Source organism: Amphiura filiformis, chromosome 20, assembly GCF_039555335.1.
Source record: "Amphiura filiformis chromosome 20, Afil_fr2py, whole genome shotgun sequence".
Lineage (NCBI taxonomy): Eukaryota > Metazoa > Echinodermata > Ophiuroidea > Amphilepidida > Amphiuridae > Amphiura > Amphiura filiformis.
The window spans coordinates 32,043,842-32,066,528 of record NC_092647.1 but is presented as its reverse complement, the minus strand read 5'-3'; the positions used below and the strand labels follow the sequence as shown (position 1 = coordinate 32,066,528).

Genomic DNA, 22,687 nt, shown 5'->3' with positions numbered 1-22,687 from the left:
TGATACCAGATTCATGTGACACGAAGCCGTTAATCAAAGATTATTTATTAAAAGCATATTTATACTGTAATACGGTCGCATTTCAAGGTGGCAAAATCTGAACGCTCTCACACCATGCTCAATTGTACAGAAGGTGTGTTTCTAAATAAGATGAAAGCGTTCCAAAGAAGCAATTTTGTGAGGCCATTCAATGACATCTATCATTGAATTAGTGCTTATTCCGTTTTCTCAAACTACATTGTTACATTTTTGTATGTATCATATCTTTATTTTACTTATTTATTTGCTTATTTTCATTTGTTAAATTTTATTTTATTGTATACAGAACTACAACACTAGCCACGGAGTCAGTTGTACCAACAACATGTGTGCATCAGACATATCGCTAGGTTTAATAAACCCACTTGATGGAACTCTAGTATGGAGTATATACCCCGACATCAATGACTTAGAAAACGCTATCTTGGACCTTCTCAACAAGAATGCGAGCAACGGCAACTATGGATTCTGCTATCTGAAGTGTAAACAAAAAAAAACCAAACAATATGGCAGTCAGTTGCTTCTTATACCACAATACTTTACCCAGAATACATGTAAAGGTTCGGCTTGTGATGATGCAATAAATATCAACGTCATCTGGCTAGATTCAACATCACATAGTCATTTCTTTAGATCTTTACCAAAATCTGTCAAAACTTTACAAAATACCAAGGAAAATAAACTTGCTCACGTGTTTAATTATGACCTGATGCAATCTATGAGGGGAGGAACTTATAATAATACTATTATGTTTACATTAGGAAAAGATTTGTTAAAAGACCTAAAATCCAAAAATAAGACAGGTATCGGTAAAATATTTAACTTGTTCCACAATGGCGGATACTACGTTTCATGGATTGATGATCTTTGTTGGCAAAATTCCATGCAAGAATTTCGAAGAGCAGGAATGGGCAGATTTCTTGGTATAAACAAAGAAGAGAAAAACACTTCTAAGGCTTGGAAAACCCTGCTTGAAAAGTTGAAATTGAAAGGTGTTAACCAAATAGCATTAACTACAGCAAGTTGTGAGGTTTTGAAAAGCAACAAGCTTTTAGCTCCTTATCAAGGCGATGGAAAAGCGATATGTTATAATGGAAAATATCATGCTGACTATCTGCTCGCATATCTGGAATCGTTACAGAAGCAATTAACGACATGTAAAAGACCGTTTTTTTAACTACTTAGATCTCAACATAGGCCACGAATCTAGTGGACTCCGAATTCAAACTTTAGATGAAAGTTTGGCAAACTTTATTAACTTCCTTAACAACCAGACCAATACATTTACTTTCATGTTTGGAGATCATGGAATGAGATACGGAAAGTTTTTAGAGACGGCTGAAGGCAAAGTTGAATTGGGTCATCCGGTTTGTTTCATTCATGCTTCAAAGAACTTAGAAGAAAAGCTGGGAAAAGACAAAATGGAATCTTTGAGGTTAAACCAGGACAGGCTGATTGATATTGTAGACTTGAGACAAACACTATTCACTTTTTCACCTGATGATGATAATTCTATTTTTGAAATTGACTAGCAATACGACACACATCCCAACGGACTATTTCATCCAATTGATCCTAAGAGATCTTGCAGTAGTTTGGGAATATGTTTAGAAGGTAGCAAATGTATCTGCTCATCAGAAGGTCGCACGAGTCATATGATGTCAAATGACACCAGAGTGAAAGTACTGGCAGATTTTGCTTTGGGAGAGATCAACAACATCCTCCAAGACCAATTTGTTTCTGCGAACAAAGAAAGTGGATCTGGATTTGGTTCATGTGAACGACTAGTTGGAAAATGGATTGATAACGTGATGGAATATTATGACCAGGTAAGTAACCATAGTTGCTGTACATTTAAAGAAACCTTACCAATCTAAGGAAAACAAAAAAAGAAAACAAAAAGTATTGGGAAACCTTTCGGCATTTAAGACTTCATCTAATTATGCTTTAGCGTATGACAGTTTAAGCACTTTTACCAAAAATCTCGAAGGTCAAATGAATACAGTCATCTTAAGTGATTATGATTAGTGTTGGTCATTCAAGTTGAGAGTGCTTGGAAAATTTGCTCGTTCTTTGGGCTTATTTTAGGGGCGTAGCCAGGGAGAGCCAAGGGGAAAATTCCTCCCAGAAAATTTCCAGGGATAAAATAGGGACGGTAAGGATCCTTAAAATGGCGTAAGGGCATTAATCGACGTATGCACTTTTACATTTAATTGTTGTAGGCTCTACAAGAGAGTAATGAAACATTCCGTCCCGCAGTAGTATAATATGCTGAACTGTCCCATCTTTTCTTAGAGATCTACATGAATTGATTTTCAAATTGGGATCTATCAACAAATTTTAGCATGCAGGTTAATATTTTAATTATTTTAAACATCTTTTGCTTTCTTCAGGAAAGGTATCGACCAAGGTTACTGCGAGTTTTCAAAGTAAAAAGTCCATGTTGACCCCATAATCCGAAAACAATATAGGATTTGCCAAACTTTTTTCTAGTCTGTAAACAAAAATACTGGTAAGGATATCCAGTATTAGGACTCGTAATTATTATCATTTGCCCATAATCAAAAAAAATCTAAAAAATATCTGCCATAATTTATTGCATTCAGCATTGGGTCAAAGAAATGAACCAGCAAAACCCCGTCTATCGGAAACCCGTCTGGATCTGAAAGCAACTGCTACATGCTCACTAGCCAGGAATGAATAAGACACTTGTTCATGTTATTTCTGGAAGTGGGCCATCACCCTTTACCTTACATATTACACAGCCTAGACAGACGACATTTTGCAACATATTTTTAACGTAAAATACAGCATATTTAACTAACATGATATATAAACTATGATATTTTCTTGCACAGAATACTACGGCAATAGAAATGAATCTGCACTTACCAGGAAAGTTACCTACTCCAGAAAAAGACGAGATTTTCTTCGTAGCTGTACAAGTAACTTCAAGTTCACAAGATGGTCCGTCACTGGTTCTCGCCCACTACGAACGGACATCTATATATGGCGTGTATGATGAATGCCGTGATGAAGGCGTCGAGGGTAGAGTATGTATCTGTTCGCCATCCAATCGGTCTACTACCACTAGGCAATGGCATCTACAGCCTCCAGTAGTGTTTGGTACATTAACTACAGTAGTTAGTCTGAATCAGCATGTATTTATTTACGAAAGACGATCACCCTATGGAGTTATTCTAGAAGCATCTTGTGACCAGCGAAATGGAGCTTACGAGATAGTGCTTCTTATTCTTAACACATTAAATGTTGTATCCTCTGATACATCACATCAACAAACAACGATGATAAAGTATCAGAGGATATATTTCCTTAATGCGTTTTACCAACTAGATCCTTTACACAAATGGTCATTAGAATACGATGTTCAATTCAGACAAATATTTTAGGTATAGACGTAACCTGTATATTTTAGCAGAATGAAATGTCCAATTTTGCCAGTTGTTACACTGTTTCCTCGTTGCTTCTGCTCAAGTTACATGGCTGACCATTCGTGATGAAATAGTGTCTTGGCAAGCTTTTGGCAATGGTATCTCATAAAAGGCGTGGCTTGATTAAAACATTTCCTCCAGTAAGTTTATGTCTGACCAGACGACCTAAAAGTTAGGTGTGTGCCAAAACTGGTTTCAAGTAACACGCTTACTTTTCATCATGTTCATTGGGCAGACTCCTTTAGTGATGTTGAATTAAAGATGACGATTTCTCTCCCAGTTTTTCATTTTTAATCTATTTTTCTTAAAAAGTAAAAATCGCAAATTAACAAATAATGATAGTCAATAATTACTGTATCATTTTAACAGGTTTTACAACAATTGTTGCGATGTTTTAACTTCATACCCATTATAGACTCGCGGTCTTTCCTACAGATGTCCTCGAGTGCCGCATTTATTTCTGTGCGATTGCTGGGGAAAATTTTTGTATATATTTTAAATCGGTTTAGGTTGAAATGTAGATAATTATTGTTGACAATACTAATGTTCGTGATTTTAATTTTGCGTTTCTTAGCTGACAATGTTTTCAATGCCTTTTACCCAGATCACTTGCGTAAATACCGATATTTTTAACAGTATCGGTTTATTTAACCAAAAAATTAGCCACAATAATTCCATAGACTTAGATCAAAGATACCATATCGCACGACAGATGATATTTAAAACTAGAATTAAAAGACAAAACGTATGCCCTCTAAATATAGATGAATGCGATTTATCGTGTTGTGATAACTTTAATTTTGGACATTCCTCGAAGTGAACTTAATCAATCCAATGATATTTAAAAAGTGTACGTAGGTGGGAGGAACAGCCGTCCATCATTTGAAAATGTTGACCTTTGCTAGTGATGATATGGATTTTTTCCCCAAAACATTTAAAAAAATGTAGGTCTTTTGGGGAAATGGGGATGATTGTATGGACCATCCCTACGTATCAAAATATTAGGGGGAAATCCCCATCCCCGGATCTACGCCAATGTTATATCCTGCAGGTGGCCATGAAATGCAAAATGCATTTTGGTTTGGTTTTGGGTGGTTTTTGGGTGTTTTGTTTTGTTTTTTATAACCCGGATGAATGGTAACACATGCGTCAAATTACTTTCATTTATTGTTAATTTGGTGCAGAGCTAGACTTGGCTATAGTTTCAAGAAATGTGTAGATTGATTTTAATAGAATATTTGGTGATTTCATATTGCTTGTAAATGAAATGGATGAGAAAAAAAAATAAGAAAACATTTATCATCAATATACAGGGGAAAGAAGAATCACGCATCGCACACTAGCACAATTAAACATGGAATAAATGGAAATTATATACAGTAAGCCAAATAATTAAGGTATCAGTTATGTTTACCCCCTGTATATCATATACAAAGATAGATATGTCCAGCAGGCAATATCGGCATCTTTTAGCTCGAATTTAAGGCCTCATTCGTTGAAATTGTTCAAGAAATAAAGACACGACGATCCAAAAACCCAAGGAAGATGCCAATTTAAAAATTGCAGTTTGCTCCATTGCATGCCCTATTTATTTGTACACAAAGCGTTCGCGAACAAGAGAACTACTGTCTGTTCAATTAGCTTAGATTCTTGAATTTTTAAGATATTTGGAAAAAATAAAAAATTGTGGTCAAAGTCATCAAAGAAAAGTGTTAGCACAGCCTTAGACCTAACATGATTTATACTTTTATAAAAAGTACCATAACTTTTTATAAAAAGTACCATAACTTTTTTGAATCAATCCATTTAGAGCAATGGGGACGAATGTCACAATGCGCAGAGAAAGTATTTATTCTACCATCCTCATCTGCTAGTGATGTAGTACTAGGACACCTCCGATGATGTCACAGATGTTGATGACGTCAAACTTGAAGATGTTGTGCCGCCCCTTGGTTCCTGGGGTCAGGAGGTTGTCCCAGACAGGGTCGATGTCCAACCCTTTGTCACGGTCCAGTCTGGGTCTTTTAGTTCTAATATGGATTGCTTCCAAGACCCTGCGAGGGAAGTCCTTGGACTCCCTTTCTAACACTTTTACGTTCTCCCAGTCAATCAGGTGTCCTTTGCTCCTGTCGACGTGTTCCTTGATCGCTGACTTGTTACTGATCCTGACGACAGATCTAAGGAGATAAGACACAAGAAGGAGGTGCTACACGAGAGCAGCTATCAAAAATGGTCATTGTGCAGGGCTCGTCCAAAACAGAAAAGACAAAATAAGGACAATGACGAAGATAGCAATAAGAAGGGCATTTTTGTCACCTTACCTTACGTGGAAGGACTTTCGGAACGGCTGCGCAGGGCTTTCAACTCTGCAAGTGTTAGCACAGCTTTTAAACCTCAGAATACTTTGCGCAGAACATCTTCAAGTTTGACGTCATCAACATCTGTGACGTCATCGGAGGTGTCCTAGTACTAACATCACTAGCAACAACAATCTTCAGAGCAATAACACCCGCTGAAGACGCCGGTTGACCCGGTGAAAGCGCTCCGGTTAGTGTACCAAATTTGAGTAGCGTAGAAGTATAATTTGACCTTTGATTTTTTTGCATGCAACTCAAGAACTATATGTCGGAGGTTTGTCAAACTGTACTTATTCTGAATCCTTATGATGAGAACAACACATTGGTATGGTTATTAACAAGATTTGACAAATCTTTATGCAAATTAGGCACTGTTCCACTACTTGAATGTTTTGAAACTTTTGATATGTTATTAAAAACCGTAAAACCCGTCTACAAGCATATAGAGTGCTTCTGATGAAAGCTACATTAATCCAGGCACCATAATGGAGTTTGAACAAATAAATTACGGATCCAAGCATATACAAACAAGTATTATTTTAAGACCAATCTATTGTATCGGTATATTCACGCTTGCTTCGAATTAATTTAGCTTTCATAAAAACACTATATATGCTTGTAGACGGGTTTTACGGTATGCTTTTCTGAAATGAATGGTGATTAAATCGATGCTGGTGCAATTAGTGGTGAGTTAACCCCTTATTTTTCTTAATTTGACTAGCCTATATCGAAATGATTGGTACCCATCAATTTGGATGTTTATTTAAAAAGCCTGTCTCTTCCAAATTCAACATTGGACACTCTTGAAATGTGCAGAATGTTTAGTCATAATAAATTCTTTTTACCTTGGCAGTTACGGGGGGTCCTTTAGAACGTTCCAATGAGTCAAATATGGCCCAAACTTTACGGTAGAGTGAACACGATAATGCGATTGATTTTCTTACACGTAAAAATACCGACATTTCAGAGAGAAAATATTGTTTTGTCGCATATGGCCTACTATAGAAAAAAAATTGTTGGCCGCTGAGCTATATCTTTTCACTAATTATAGATACTTCACAACATGTTCCCATGTTGAAAGTTATATTTCTACTTGCTTTAAAGAGAACACCAATATGCACATAGTATAGACAATTGAATGAAGACGATTTATTTGTACTAGGATTTCATTTAATATAACTCATACCTAATCAAGAACATAAGAAAATATTGTAAAGGCCATAAATATACGCACTTATGCACAGGGTGACAAACATGATTAAGTTAATCTGTTCTTTTAAATTCTCGATCGTTAACCTTTCGAACATTTCACATGCATGCTTGGTAACAGCAAAATAGGTCAAGTTAGGCCTATTTACCTATTTTGCTGTGTTACCTAGGTAACGAAACATCCAAGATGGTGCAATCCTATCCTTATTTGAATTATCAAAACGAACAATATTTTGACACCTCTTTTGGCAAAATCTGAGCACTTTCATATTTTTGACCTGCATAGTGCCAAAAACGTGACCTTTGACCCTTTCGGCTATAACTCAAGGAAGGGTTTTCCTAGATATGTCAAACTATATATTTTCTGAATCCTTGTGGCTAGAGGAATACATTGGGATTAGAAATTTTTAACACAATTTAAACAACTTTGAAATTTGACCCTGGGACGTGTAAAATTCGATGACCTTTTCCCGCCGAAAGTTACTCCGGTTCAATTGCTATCATGCATTTTTGTGTAGCCCATGATGTTTAACATCTCTTGTAGCAGTGCAGCTTTACCACCCCCCCCCTCCCCAACTGGTACCAAACACCCCATATGTCAGGGTCATACACTAAAATTTGCACGTATATGTGGGCGAAGTCGTCGCAAACATAAATATCATAATGGAAAGGTTTAATACTACTGTAACCATATTTTTCCAGAATATTTAGTCGTGACTGTAAAAATCTTTAAAAAATTTATATTTAAGACAGGATAAAGTGTACTTTTGTTCTACTTGTCTGAAATCATTAAGTCTGTTCCTTACATTTAAGATACAAAAAAACGACTGTTTCTTGGAAAAGTTGATAATACATTTATTTTTTGTGTGACATCTTAGCTAAGATGTCGGGATCATTAACGGAACAACCCAAAAGTTCGATAAAGTCCTATAAACGAAAGTCCTTTCGTTAGAAGGCTTACCCCTCCCCTGCCCTAACGTAAATGTCAAATATCGAAAAATCCAACCCGTATTCACAGGCTACAGGGGCCGTTGCTATGGTGCATGGGGTTGTGGAGGTGGCCCCACCTTTGTTTCCAATGGACATTCTATTGTGAAATTTCATTGTATAAGGAATACATTAAAAAAGATTCCACATAACCCCCGCATGAAAAGTATTTAATTATCTTTGTAATCACTCAAAAAGCATTTTGTGTGAATTTTACGTCGGAACTAGGTGCTATTAAATCGTTATGAGCCTTTTTATTTTACATGTAAAGTCTATGGGGGGGTGACGATTAGAAATGGACGGCAATATCGAAGAACCCTCATTTTGGGCCATTTTAGACACTAAAATGCCCATAAAAAGAATAGCACTTAGTTCGGAAGTAAAATTCACACGCAATGCTACCTGGTGGGTGAGTACAAACATAATTAAATACATTTCATTCGGGGCTATAGCAAATACAAAAATATCCTATACCTTAATGGTTATGGAACAAAGGTGGGTGCGACAATGTTAGGATATTGATCACGTTTATAGATCACGTGTATTGATTTGAAATCATTTTTGAAGCAACCATTTGAAAATGCAATATCGTACTTCGGAAAATACTAAAATTTTAAAGTGATAAATTAAATCCTTAAAAAAAGGATCAGCTTTGATCGGACTTTTGACCCCCTCCCTCCCTAACGAAAAGAATTTCGCTTACAGGACTTCGTCGAACTTTTGGATTGTTCCCTAAATTGAAAGGTCTTCACGCTTTATTGAATGAGGAGGTCACTGACTCCGTTCTGTCTGTTATATAGATCCACGACGATTGATCTTGCTTCTGTCTAGATATCTCTGCAATCATTTATGTCACATGTTCACAACCAAGGTCCAAATAGACCATCGTGTAATCGTGGGAAATTATTGTCATCCTTTTCAATCTTTAGGTACTTGACGTGTGTTTTACAGTGTTCCTTGAGCCTTTTCAGTAGATCTTCAAATATGTCCTGGTGGTTGGCCAATTGATTTTTTTTTTTTTATGGATCATCGTCAGTGTTGAACAGCGATACACCGTTTGGTCCATTTAAATAATCGTGATTTCCTGAGACTTTCTGTTGCACTGCAATAAGCCAATAATAAATATAATAAATTATCAGCTACATTTCTTGACACAAATACACAAAATATATATGGAGCTTATTAAATGTTGTAATGTACTCAATTTAAGAGAATACGTGTTTTTGAATATTTTCGTTTTATTTTTCGCTTTGTATTTGACTGAAATAGGAACAGTCCATTAGTCTGAAGGATCTTTAGTCCAAAACAGGTTTAATTTAGAGTTTAGTGCATTTAAGTTAGGATATGGGATTAGATCAGGTTTGGTATTAGTGTTAGGATTAAAGTTACGGTTAGAATTGGCTAGAGTTATGGTTAGGATTAGGGTTAGGATTAGGGCTCAGGTTACAGGCTAGGATTTAGGGTGAAGCTATGAAGTTTAGGGTTAAGGTTAAGTTGATGGTTAGGGTTTATTGTTTTGGACTACTGTCCCTTTGGACTATCGACCTGTAAACTACAGTTAGGAGTTGTACCGGGTTCTACGAGCTCTTAATCGTTGAATGGGTCAAATGATAAATTACTGTGTGGACGTAAGTCGTTGCTAAGGTACTACACCCCTTGATAAATTTGTGACTATTTTTACATTTTTCTCAAATAACACACTGGTAACAAAAGTTATGTTTATTATAGGGGAAAAGAATCCAGTTACTACACTGGAATTTCGGTGACTCAAGACAAGCCGTACGTTGATAAGAAAAGCGGTACCGCTAGAATGTACCTCATTTCTTATCATATATAATGAACCACTTGTTTTGAATCACTGACATTTCAGTGAAGTAACTGGATTCCTTGCCCCTATAATATACATAACTTTTGTTACCAATGTAGCTATTTTTGAGAAAATGCAAAATTAGTCACACAATTTATCACGGGGTGTAGTACCACCTTAAAGGATTAAAATCTGTCATGCTGATAATTATGATAGCCAACTACGATCTTACTTTGACCTACGATATGCTAAACATGTCCATTTAAAGTTGCTCATCATAGGCAAGTTTACCATCGATTGTTAGTTACCGTTTGTAATAAGTAACAAAAGCCCAATACGTACTATAGTAAATGTGATTGCGTTAAGGTGGTACTACACCCCTTGATAAATTTGTGGCTATTTGTGCATTTTTCCTCAAAAAATAATAACGCACTGGTAACAAATGTTATGAATATTATAGGAGCAAAGAATCCAGATACTACATTGGAATTTCAGTGACTCAAGACAAGCGGTACGTTATTTATGAAAAAAGAGGTACCGTTAGAATGTACCTTATTTCTTCACATATATAATGAACCACTTGTCTTGAATCGCTGAAATTTCAGTGAAGTATTTGGATTCGTTGCCCCTATAATACACATACCTTTTGTTACCACTGTGTAATTATTTTTTGAGAAAAATGCAAAATTGGTCACAAAATTTATCAGGAGGTATAGTACCACCTTAAACCTCTGCAACCCATGACAAACAACTGACACAAATATAATGCATCAATATAGCCCATATTTAGACAGTTGTTTGAACCCAATACGTTACAAAAGCCCAATATTTTATTTGTCTCCTTCTGACAAAACCAAACACTCTAATTAAAGTTACATTATTCATACTCCTTCCTTCTGTAATGAAAATATTGGGTTTGACACGTATTGATCCCTGGTTGTTTTTTTAAAGCAAAGCGTGTGCATATGTTTGTTACTTTCTTAGCTTAACCAGAGACCAATACGTCACAAACCCATTTTTTTTTAACTACAGAGGAGTATGAATAATGTATTTAAATAAGATTTTAAATTTTCATATTGGGCAGGATGCTTTATTGTTTGTCAGTTTTGCCGGGAGTTTTTGGTCATGTTGGCAAACTAGAAGACAAGTTAACCGGGAAGTTAACCATACCGTCTTATCAAATCGTAATGTATTGGGCTTTTGTTGGGTATTGGCTCTTACAACTGTTTAAAGGAAATCTGTACCATAAACTAATCAATGGCTAATATAGTTATATACCCCTAAATTAAACATACCAGACGGTCTATATGAATTTCGGAATATTCCTAACAAAGAAAAAGCACTTTTAATCCTTCGTTTCTGCGATTCATGGAAGCCGTCATGATAGCTGCTTGCGAATCCTTTCTGCCACAAGCGGTAGTATAACCTTTCACACAGACCCTCGGCTACCTTCGGCGAGCGTGTGTTGCTTTATGGCATTCGCGACCCCACAGCGAATTTTGGTTTTCAGTGCTGTTTTTACACTTTTCGTTCTCAAAAGACATTGTTGATCATAAATATTACTTAAAATACATTTTTTATGTTCTTCTGTAGTTTTATGGGTAAAAATTGTCGCGTTTTCTTTTGAACGAATGTTGAATCTGAACTTTGGTAGTATTCGCTTCGTGTCACCAAAGTTCACGAGGGACGAGGCTTGTGGCACGGATTTCGCTGGTTTCAAAATCGGGGTACCGTTACAGCGTAATAAAAATACATCGGGTAGCAATATGGCAGCCACCATGGATTTCAAACTGACGGCTGATCGTCGTAAGGAATTATGAATTTCTCTTTTATTTTTACGTATATAGCGTAGGACTTTTACTGTTTGTCGTTTTTATTATTACTGCAACTATATAGCCATTGATTAGTTTATGGTACAGATTTCCTTTAAACATGGATATTGATACATGCTTTATTTCCATGTGTTGGAATGTATAATTCAGATCATTGGCATATGAATCTCATGTCCATTGATATGGATAATGGAACAATGATGTAAGATTTGACAACAGGAGAAATAGACAACGTACTTTGATCACCAATCATCAACTTCCATGGACCATGTCTTATTGTACCATACATCGAAGGGACATTCTTTGGATCACGATCGCGAAATGGAAGTGTAGGAGTCCAGTTACAATTGCCTCCTACTGTGTGAAGGTATTCTGTCCTAATTGAAGGTGAACCAAACCTGTAGTAAAAGATTTACGTTTTAGGTTGTTAACAATATTGTTTGCACCGGATGGAGTCAGTCTTGGAATTTTTTTTTCCTTGGGAGCACTTTTCCACCCTATATCCCATTTTGTGCGGCCACACATGAAAAAGTTGCGCACAAAATACTTTTTTTTAAATAATCAAATAAAACTATTTTTCCAAAGGGGTGCAATTATGTTTTGTTTTTTGTTTTTTGTTTTTTTGTTGTTTTTTTACAATCTTGACCCTCAGAGCAAAATCCTGTGCAAAATGCAGACAATTTGGTTGTATGATTTAGGAAATACAAACATTTAAAGGTTAATATTGGCACATAACAGCGCCTTCAACGGTGAAAATTATACATATTTATCTTTAAAGTACCAGCAAAAGTGTACGTTATTATGCAAATTTATGACAAAATTTGAAGGCTGTATCTTCACAACGGATTGTCTAATTCAGCTGATTTAAAAAGTGTTTTAATCTTTTTAATAATATAATATAATATAATATAATATAATATAATATAATATAATATAATATAATATAAAATAATATAATATAATATAATATAATATAATATAATATAATAAATATATAATGTATAAAAATTACAATAGTTTGGCCCATATTCAAGATGAATGAATAATGAATGAATATGAATGAATGAATTTGCAAGACCAAAATCAGTATTATATGAGTAAGAAGTCCCGGCAAAACCGAGATTTGGAATAGTACTCTTTATAGCACTGATATAATTGATCTCACCTTATGGCATCCCACATATTATAGCCGTCCGTTTGATTGACATTCATTTCCCCACCAGCTATTCCTTCCACTAAAGTAGAATACCAATCTGCTGCACCCAGGAGGCCATTATATGAAGTACCTTTCACCTTGGATGATAGTAGTGGACTGTTGACAAAACCAACTACTCTGATACCGCCTTGGTAATAAAGATGTTTCGTACCTCGAAGTGGCTTGTTGCTCCCACCATGTTTACCTATTCCACCATTGTCTTGTAAAGTGAGCAAGAAAACCAAAGTACGATAAGTAAAAGATTGTTATAAAGTGAATTGTTTTCATATTTTCCAGGCTGATGTACAAGATATCATTGAAAAAGACATTTTGAAATATTCAAAAACGCGATTGCGTTTTGCGCCAAAGTTTGACAAATGTTGCATAAAGTATTCATCAATTAAAAGTAATATATATAGAATATATTTTACATACAGTTGAATTCATGTGCAGGTGCAGGTAGCAATCAAGAAATAGAACGATAAAAACATTCAAATGCACTCGCTAGGTTATTTTCTCAGATAATTTCAGAACCAACTGATTCCTTCCTCAATGGGTAATGGTCTTGGACTACAGAGAATAGTCTGTGGTGTTTGAGATGCTGAGATCGGTGTTTCTAGAAGATCTTCTACTAGAGTTGCCAGTTGGTTTCACTGATTTCAGCAAACTGCAATGTGTTGATTTTGGGCTGGTGGTCTCTCCTCCTAATGTCGATCGTTTCACGGATTGAATCGCTTCATATAATTACCCACTTAGGAAGAAACCAGTTGGTTCTGAAATTATCTGGGAAAATAATCCAGTGAGTGCGGTTGATTATCTTAATCTTCCTACTTCATGTTTTACATACAGTTTATGCATTTCGGAATGTATGTATCTGTATTTACCAGTAATAGAGAAAAGTTTTAAACTTCGGCGCCTCTTTCCGTGCTTACGCTCTGAAACATTTTTGGTAGATTATACTATCTGATACTGTAAGTAGGACAAAGGTTTGTCAAAACAGTTTGCTTCGGTTTATGACAGGGAAATCTTTTGCGTATGTGTTATATTACCTGATGAAAATATGATGACGGTGTTATTTCTTATCCCATATTTGTCCAGGGCCATAGTAACATTTTTCACAGCCTCGTCAAGACAGGCGACCATTCCAGCAAAGTCCTTTCGTAATGGATCTTTTATCTTTAGATACGGAGTAAGATATTCTTTGGGTACTTGTAACGGATAATGTGGTGCTTGCATAGCTAAGTACATAAACATGGGCTTCTGCAAAAGTATAGAATTAATGTTGCTATAATAAATTATGATAAGGCTATGAATGTGTCGGAAGTGTATATAGAATTTTGTGGCGCTCAAACATTTCTGATACGTCAATCAGAAAACCGGAAAGAAACCCAAAATGTGAATCCCGAAATAAGGAGGAGAAACCCTTAAGTTTGGTGTTCGCTCACGTTGGTTTATAAAATTGCTATCAGGTTTCATTCCCGAAAGATTAGTATCCGATTAGAAGAGGCAATACTCATGGCACACTTGAGTAACTAGACAAAGGCCATCGTTCCTTGTCAGCAGATTGCGCGCGCATCATGTTTTGTTCAGGACCCGTGCTTTTTAAACTCCCGCCACATCACAATAAGGCCCTTGAACAGCAGTCTGGTGGTCATATGTTGTTCGCTCATGCAAATAAAAAAAATAAAAAACGCAGTGATTTATAGTGCGCTAGGCACAGGCACAAACGCCTAGACGTTGATCCACAAGCCTCAGCACACTTTACAGGTTGTCGCTGACCACTACGACCCACATCATTCCATAAACCAGTTAGCAACAACACAGAGACTTTGCAGCTTCAAGAGCGCACACACTAGTCATTCCACAAATGACCATCGCAACCACCAGGATTAGCTCCCCGAGTTTCGTACCGATTAATACAACGAGACAACTAGCAGACTACGTTCCTTGTCCACGGGAATTTCAAGCTAACTCATTTTTTTCCACGAGAGCGTACTAGCCACCACCTGGGTTCGAACCCACAACCTCTCGCACTATAGTCAAACGCCTTATCGATTGAGCTAGCCTGATTGTATTTCGACCAGTCCCTTGCCTTTGTTGGTAAACATTGATGTCATCTCATCTTTTCGCTGTACATGTAGAAGTAGTGATGTAAAAGGATTAATTATAGCGATAGGTGAAAACAATTGTTTAATGTATTGCCCTGCACTAGACGTATGTTGGTGCATCGCACCACTGATTACAAAGATTGAGCATAAAGATATGATCGTGGATTATCAACATCAATGTACTCACACCTGTACGATTAGTGTCTTTGAAAAGAGCAGTATTGTATTCAATCTATTATAATTGCACACATACACATACATGACAGGTGATGAGTGCATGCCTACTAGTAATAGTCCAGGGCAATACATTCAAAACTTGTTTTCACCTATTGCTATGGTAATTAATCCAGTTACCAACCCATTTTCTGGAAAATCGGCACTGAACTTATTCAGTGTTTTCATACCTGTTTCAGGGTTTTCATAACTAATCCCCACAATGGGCAGCAACACTGCGGTAAATCGGTTAACTGTTGTTAAGCGGTGTAACCCTAGAATCGTTACTGAATTTGAGTTTTACAGAGTCGGAAACTATATACCATGGTATTGCCATGCCGGCATTCATAGGAATGTGCTCCCAAACCCTAGAATCGCTACACGGATTTGGGTTTTACCGAGCTATATCTAAGATTCGGAGGCTTTACCATTGTACATGTTACATTACTCCTAGGAGTGGGCTCCAAAACCCTAGAATAGCTACCCGTTTTGAGATTCTGCGTGTTGTACTGTTGTTTGGTTTGGGGTAGCAAAAACTGTTGTTTGGTTTAGGGTAGCAAACCCCCAGAATCGGCTGGCGAAATTTTGGTATAGCGACCGAGACTTGCTTGAGATTTGCTCAAAATGATGCCCAGGATAACTAATATGCTCCCATACTCGTACTAGTTTACCATAATTACCTTAACTGTACCGTTCCCATGTGAAGCAATGATTTCCTCAGCCCTTTTAGCATAAAGGTGCGTTGAATATTGGCCCACAAGTTCTTTAGCAGCTCTACCATTATCCCAAAAATCATGGCCTGAAAGCGTAGGCCCTGTCTTGCTAACGATATGAGTGAAGTAGTCAACTAAGGCACCGTAAATCCCTGTCAATTGGAAACACATAATTTTTTTTTATTATCATTACTTTGATGTTGTATGTAGGGTTAATTTTCTCGTTTTGGGCGACTCTCGCAAAAATATCTAGCCCGGAGTGAATATTTTCCACATTTCTTATTTACTATTTTTGTATCAGAAAAAGGGCTACAAAGCTATGACTATTGCTTTCTGTGCGGTAATTTGTAGGATATCATTTACACTTTACAAATCTCTGTCAGTACACCTACCAAAGAATGTATCGAATCCTCGACCCATTGGAAGACACGCATTGCTTGACCTGCCAAGATGCCATTTTCCAACCATATGTGTAGCATATCCATTCTGTCGTAGACTGGCGGGAATGAGTGGCAATTGTAACTGTAAACAACCCGGTTCCTCTGAAACAAGGTACCTGTCAATGCCTGTATGGCTCTTTGAAATGAATAAAACATAGAACGACCACGACGATCTCATTAAAATGAATAACTACTCAAAGCTTCAAATGTCAATCACAAAAAGCGCATCATACAGTCACGAATATCATTAATTGCCCAGGATTACTTGTTATCCTTTATATTTGAAATTAAATCTAATACTGGAACTGTTGCAATTAACTCACAATTATTATGAACTAATACTACAAATCCAATGAGTAATAACTCATTTATTTTGGCTGGCTACAAATTCCTAGTCCCGCCCCCAATTTTACCCTCATGGGACACTTTTACTAAAAATGGGTGACAGGGATGTGCTGCCACATTGACCCCCATTTTTCAATTCCCTCTCACCCAATGACACACTTTTTTGTTTTACTGAACTCCTTACTTTTCTTCAAATTTTTCAAATTTTGTATTAACTTCTATATTTTGAATTTGACCCAACAGTTTTCCCAGTCTCATTGAATGACCCCCTTTTTTGGTAAGATTTTCCCCAGTCTCACAGGAAGATCCTCTTTTCTGTGCCTTTTCACTGAAAGACCCTCCCTTCGGTGTCTAGGCAGGCTCTCACCGAAAGATCCCTAGTTTCGAAATGCTGTCCGTCACTTACAAAGTCGAGTGCCGACCACCCCAACCCCCACCCCCACCCCCGCCACAGTCCCTCCCCACAGGAAAACATATTAATTTTTACCTGATATAGACCCGTCAATATGGATGCCCGTGAAGGTGAACATACAGCTTGAACATAATAATTATCCAAGCGTACTCCAGTTGTAGCTAACTCATCTATAAACGGGGTACTGATTTCGCTTCCATGGTAGCTAACATCATTCCAACCCAAATCATCCACTAAAATGAAAATTATATGTGGCATATCACTGGCACTTTGATGGGTGTCATTTGACATGTTTAATAATCCGGCATCCCTATTTTGTCATTTGACATGTCATTTGATATGTTTGATAATCCGGTATCCCGTAGTGTAGGAAATTGACGGATAGCCTTAGCAGGGCTACTGTATTCCGTATATATATACCCATAAATCACCGTTATTGACACAAAGACCAGCATGGGAATGGTCAGTAAAAGAAAGATGAACTTCCTTCTTGACATAGTCACATTTTTAGCTCGGACAATTGTGTTCACTTCTTGCTGTTCGTTCCCATATGTATTACCCCGTCGGGCAAAAAATTGATGCTGTCGCTTGGCTGATAACATGTTGTAGATTCAACTCTGGTAAAAAAAAAACAATCATAGCGTCAGTTGGCAATAATACTAATAGCGATACTTTACTATACGTGGTATTGATGCAAAGATCCTAAATGTCATTCAATTCAATTTTATTAAAAAATAACCTCGTGGCCCTAAGGCCAAATTGCGTATTTTTACATGGTATGAAACATACAGAATCAATACATTCATAATCAAATTACACGACTAACAGAAAAACACATATTAATACAATAAATATAAAGAATATTGCACAAGAATCGAGCACTGATATTGCCACAAGACACCAAACTAATTTAAAATTATTCACGCCGCAAAAAAACCCAAATTAGAAATCCTCACTCACTTATTTACCTAACTCAAGCACTTACTACTTACAGGCAAACGAGCAACATACAAAATTACACTCACAATCATCAGCAAGCATGCAGTCTCATATACAAAACGTACACTCCTAAAATACTCACAGCTAAACTTACTCACATAAAAACATACACAGAAACATTACACTCACTTCCCATCAACCTGTCTGGAACATGAATATATATTGCACTTTACATGCTAAACATTTAGAAATACACATTAAATACAAGCAAAAAATATATATCCTGAAAACAAACTTAAACTGGAAAATTCTTTAAAAAAAACAATATTATTGCTCAAAAGTCAAGGAATCAGGAGCAATTTAAGTGAAAGCAGCCAGAAAAAAATGCCTTTTAGTTAGCATTCAAAAGATTCACAAAATAAGGCACAGGGCTTTGCTGGAAACTGTTTGTTTTTAGAGCCAATTGAGAAATATTTTGGCTATTTCTCAAGTTTCTACCATGGATGGTCCTCCCTTCTTTCTTGCAATTAAGCCCACATGTATTTAATGCATCAGAATATGATTTGTAATTATTGAAGCCCACTATGGTCTTACAAGCTCTCTTTTGAATTCTTTCCAGCTCATATGTTTGCTTTATAGATAAACCAGAATGCTGCACTGCATCTCCATATTCAACAACTGGTCTAACATAACTTTTGAAGACTGTCAAAAGCTCTTCACGGTCAAAGCCAAATTTGTTAAGTGATCTCAACATAAAAAGCCTTTGGTTGGCTTTCTTAGTCATGTTTTCAATTTGTGACTCCCACTTAAGATCATTTTGTAGGTAGACACCAAGAACTTTAGGTTTGTTGACATAGGACAGCTTCTTAGAACAAATCATTAAGTCAGCATACAGTGGGGCAGACTTATTGAAACATATTTCCAGTGCCTGGCACTTCGATGGATTTAACTTGAGTTGATTAATTCTAGCCCATTCTGAAAACTCATTCAAATCTTCCTGTAATCCCTTCTTCTCCCCAATCTTCCAACAAAAGTGAGGTCATCCACATACTTCCCGTATTGAGAATGGGAACCAATGGCAGCATTATTGATGATGATTTGGAAGCCAATGGGACCAGATTTTGTGCCTTGAGGCACACCGCCATTTAGGAAGACATTATTGGAAAGATCACTGTTATACCTCACACACTGCTGGCGGTGATGAAGAAAGTCACAAATCCAGGGAATAATATTTCTGCGCACACCCATTTGAATGATCTTATTTATGACCACAGTGTGGTTCACAAAGTCAAATGCCTTTGAAAAATCAGTCAATACTACCGTCCCAACATTGTGACTCTTTTCAGCACCTACATGAAGATAGTGGAGTAAATTTAGAATGTAATGACTAGTAGATACACCAGGAACATTACCAAATTGTTTTTCGTGTATAATATCACTGATATCATCAAGTACCCAGCCTTAAATGAAGCCTTCTGCAATCTTAGCAAAGATATATGTCAACGAGACCGGACGCAGTTTATCAAGACCAGCAGAACTCTGTTTAGGAACAGGAACAACGATGGCTTTTTTCCATTGGCTTGGAACTGTGCCTTCTTTGAAAGAGCAATTAAGGATGTCCGAAAAGGGACATTGATCTCGTAAGCAAATTCTTTGATTAATTTTGCCCGGACTCAATCAGGACCACTAGATTTGTTGGGATTTATTTTCCTGAGTTCATTGTACACTACCCATGGGTAAAGATGAGGAGGAGGCTCTTTGGAAGGCAGATAAGCAGGCAGCTCGTTGAAATCAAGAGGATAGACATGAGTAGACACATTGGCAAACATATCATTTATGGAATTAGCCTTGCCTACACCATCCTTGTCATCAATTACCGGGGATATTTAATTTGAGATCCTTTTTCGTTGAGTTGGTAATTTTTTTTGCAGTTCTCTTTTAACTAGATTTCTAAGCTTACGCCATTCACTAACATTACCTGATTGAAATGCCTTTTGACGCAACAATTAACTGTTCCAGGGTTTATCATTGGCCAGGATTTTCCTCTTTTTTTCAGGAAAGTACTTATCAATACCAAGTTCAAGAATTGAATAAAAGGCATCAGTCTTATTTTGTGTGGAATCACATTCTAAAACATCATCCCAGTTTTGAATAATGGTCAAAAACATACAAAATGTACAGAGCTGATATGAGCAGCACCCTGCGCGTCCAACATCCAGTCTGCCATTTTCATGTATTTTCATGTCTATATAGCGGTATAGATAAACTGCTATTGGAAAACTAATCTGATACGAAGGGTGGTTGATCTCGGTGGTTGATTGGTTCGAAGCTTAGGGTAGAAAGAGATGAGATGTGCAATTAAGACGAAACTTGTTTGTAGTTCAACATGTTTACACAGGAAGTTTAAGATCATGATTTTTTTTTATTGTTATTCTCTTACAGATAATTAAACCACAGTTAGTGGTTCCTGAGAAATAGAACAATGTCCATGAAGACATGTATTATGATAGCCACACTTGGGCAGGATGGTCTTTTGTACAACATGGCAAAGAAGTGAGTTGATGAGTGCAAACGTGACAGGGAGAACCTGGACAACAACAACCCCCCCCGCAAAATTATGTGGGGGTTGTATATCTTTAATACGGAATGTCAAAATTGTCAAATGATGATTGGCTTTTCCTCCCAGCTACATACACTTTAAGTGCATATCATTACATTTATAAAGTTTACTTCAAGGATTGTTAAATGTCAAAATGTCTTTTTAAATAACTTGTTATAAAATTTGATTATATCGCGAATTTAAAAAAAAATCTAAATTATTTGATATGCAATTTGGTTTGTCTGATATGTTCTCAGGTCCAACAAAAACACTGTGCAAAGTAATTACTCAAAAAGTTCCTATTTTTAAAGCAGGCGACTCCAATTTATGCAACAATAATATTGTCCAATATTATTGCAATCCTTCCGTGTTTTTAATAGTATTTGAGCGTATTATCGTATACTTCATAATTGTCTTTAATAATATTCATTACTTCATCAAAGTCAACTTGGTTATAGAATAAATTATTCATCTTACATTGCTGTTTAAACTATGATCGTTTCTCATCTTGATAAAGGTCAGCATATATTAGATAAATTCCTGGATCTGTCCAAGGCTTTCGATACGATCAATCACAATATTCTCATCAATATACTTCACCATTATCAGTGATTATGGCATACGTGGAAAGGCCTTGGAGTAGTTACCAATAGAAAATATATATAATGTGTTTAATATTCGTAAATCTCATTTAACGCGGCTGTGTACTCTAGCCATTGTTTCTTTCTCAAAATTGAGTTTTTATGATATGTTTGTACCTTGTTATGTTTTTTATAAATACAAGGAATGAAAATCCAGATTTGTAAACTCCAACTGCAATATTTTAAGGATTTTATTTCACTATTCCACTCGTGTTTGAAATTGAAAAGGAAAGAAAATCTTTGTTGTACCAGCAAGGTACACGCGCGCAACAACTCATCGCGTTGCGTATCGCGCAATTTGTTAACGCACAAATACGCGACGCTTATCTACATGCGTGGCGCATCTTATGGAAACACCACGGAAGCACTGATTTCACAAAAACCTAGTGGTCAAATGGCTCCGTTTTAGCTGATAAAATGTGGGTTTTTTCAAGTTCTTTCCCCGATTTAAATATCAAGTTATGAATGGATTTCGCTCAAACTTCTCAAGGGGCTGTGGATTTACCCGATGTTCACGTAATATAAGTTACAAAAACGAAAACTGTCGCATTCTCCTGTGAGATTCGATGAAAGTGCAAAATGTGACCACTTTAAACTTCAACGGCCATTATTTCAATGTTCATTTTCTCGGTAAAATGACGATTTAGGTACACGATAACTCAATAAATACAGCATCTATAGGTAAGCAAATATGATCATCGTAAAAAGCATGATCGACTCAAGAAACGGTTTTCTCATTTTTTTTATATTTTGGTCTATTTCTGATTTTGGGCATCATTTTGTGCAAATAGGCGTTTTTGAATTTTAAAAAGTTCATTTTGATGCCTTATATGGTCAATATCTCAAAAAATAAGGGCAATATCAAAAAAATAAAAAAAACGTTTTTGGAATGGAGCCTCAAGATTGAGCTAAAAACAAAATAAAATATTTTGGAAAGAGTGTTTTTTGTTATGATGTACCTAACAAATATTGCCAAAAACTCACTTTTTTGTGATTTTCTTCAAAATTGTTGTTTTTACCCCAAATCTGTATTTATATTAAGATTTATTGATGTCTTGCCTTCATAAAAATGTATACTTTTATATGTTTTGCGCGAATAATTACAAAGTTATTGCACTTTTACTACATACATGTCTGAGAGTACACAGCCACCTTAAGTACTGTACAAACGCGGTATTCCTCAAGGCTCGGTATTGGGCCTGGGCCCCCTTTTATTATTTTTTCTTAATGTTATTGTATAAAGATGCTACCAATGCTGTTATGTCCACACGGAGCTTGATTAGCTTATTTATTCTGTTAATTGTGAATTAATTCATATTTCCATGTGGTTTAAAGTTGTCCCTTAATGTTCAGAAAATTAATGATGTACCTTTAAGAACCGTCATAGCAATGGTACGTG

At 36.4% G+C, this 22,687-nt stretch overlaps 2 protein-coding genes across 2 annotated transcripts; one reads left to right on the top strand and one right to left on the bottom strand.

Moving 5' to 3' along the window:
• Positions 1 to 328: 328 nt before the first annotated feature.
• On the top strand, positions 329 to 7,806 carry LOC140142589 (uncharacterized). The gene is made up of 2 exons (XM_072164584.1): positions 329 to 1,868; positions 2,898 to 7,806. Exons 1-2 carry the CDS (start codon positions 1,695 to 1,697, stop codon positions 3,447 to 3,449), a joined length of 726 nt encoding a protein of 241 aa, XP_072020685.1. The 5' UTR covers positions 329 to 1,694; the 3' UTR covers positions 3,450 to 7,806.
• A 720-nt stretch (positions 7,807 to 8,526) lies between these two features.
• Positions 8,527 to 17,726, bottom strand: LOC140142587 (arylsulfatase I-like). Its single transcript, XM_072164583.1, has 7 exons — positions 17,185 to 17,726; positions 16,305 to 16,488; positions 15,880 to 16,064; positions 13,928 to 14,138; positions 12,849 to 13,098; positions 11,921 to 12,081; positions 8,527 to 9,146 (listed from the first exon to the last, which is right to left on the bottom strand). Exons 1-7 carry the CDS (start codon positions 17,398 to 17,400, stop codon positions 9,064 to 9,066), a joined length of 1,290 nt encoding a protein of 429 aa, XP_072020684.1. The 5' UTR covers positions 17,401 to 17,726; the 3' UTR covers positions 8,527 to 9,063.
• Positions 17,727 to 22,687: the final 4,961 nt, after the last annotated feature.

Coding starts and splice junctions, on each gene's coding strand:
- LOC140142589 (XM_072164584.1), top strand. CDS start 1,695: ATGATGTCAAATGACACCAGAGTGAAAGTACTGGCAGATTTTGCTTTG. Junction 1,869..2,897: donor TGATGGAATATTATGACCAG/GTAAGTAACCAT, acceptor TTTCTTGCACAG/AATACTACGGCAATAGAAAT.
- LOC140142587 (XM_072164583.1), bottom strand. CDS start 17,400: ATGTCAAATGACACCCATCAAAGTGCCAGTGATATGCCACATATAATT. Junction 16,065..16,304: donor AGGATTCGATACATTCTTTG/GTAGGTGTACTG, acceptor TCCAATTGACAG/GGATTTACGGTGCCTTAGTT. Junction 9,147..11,920: donor GTTGATGATTGGTGATCAAA/GTACGTTGTCTA, acceptor GGCTTATTGCAG/TGCAACAGAAAGTCTCAGGA.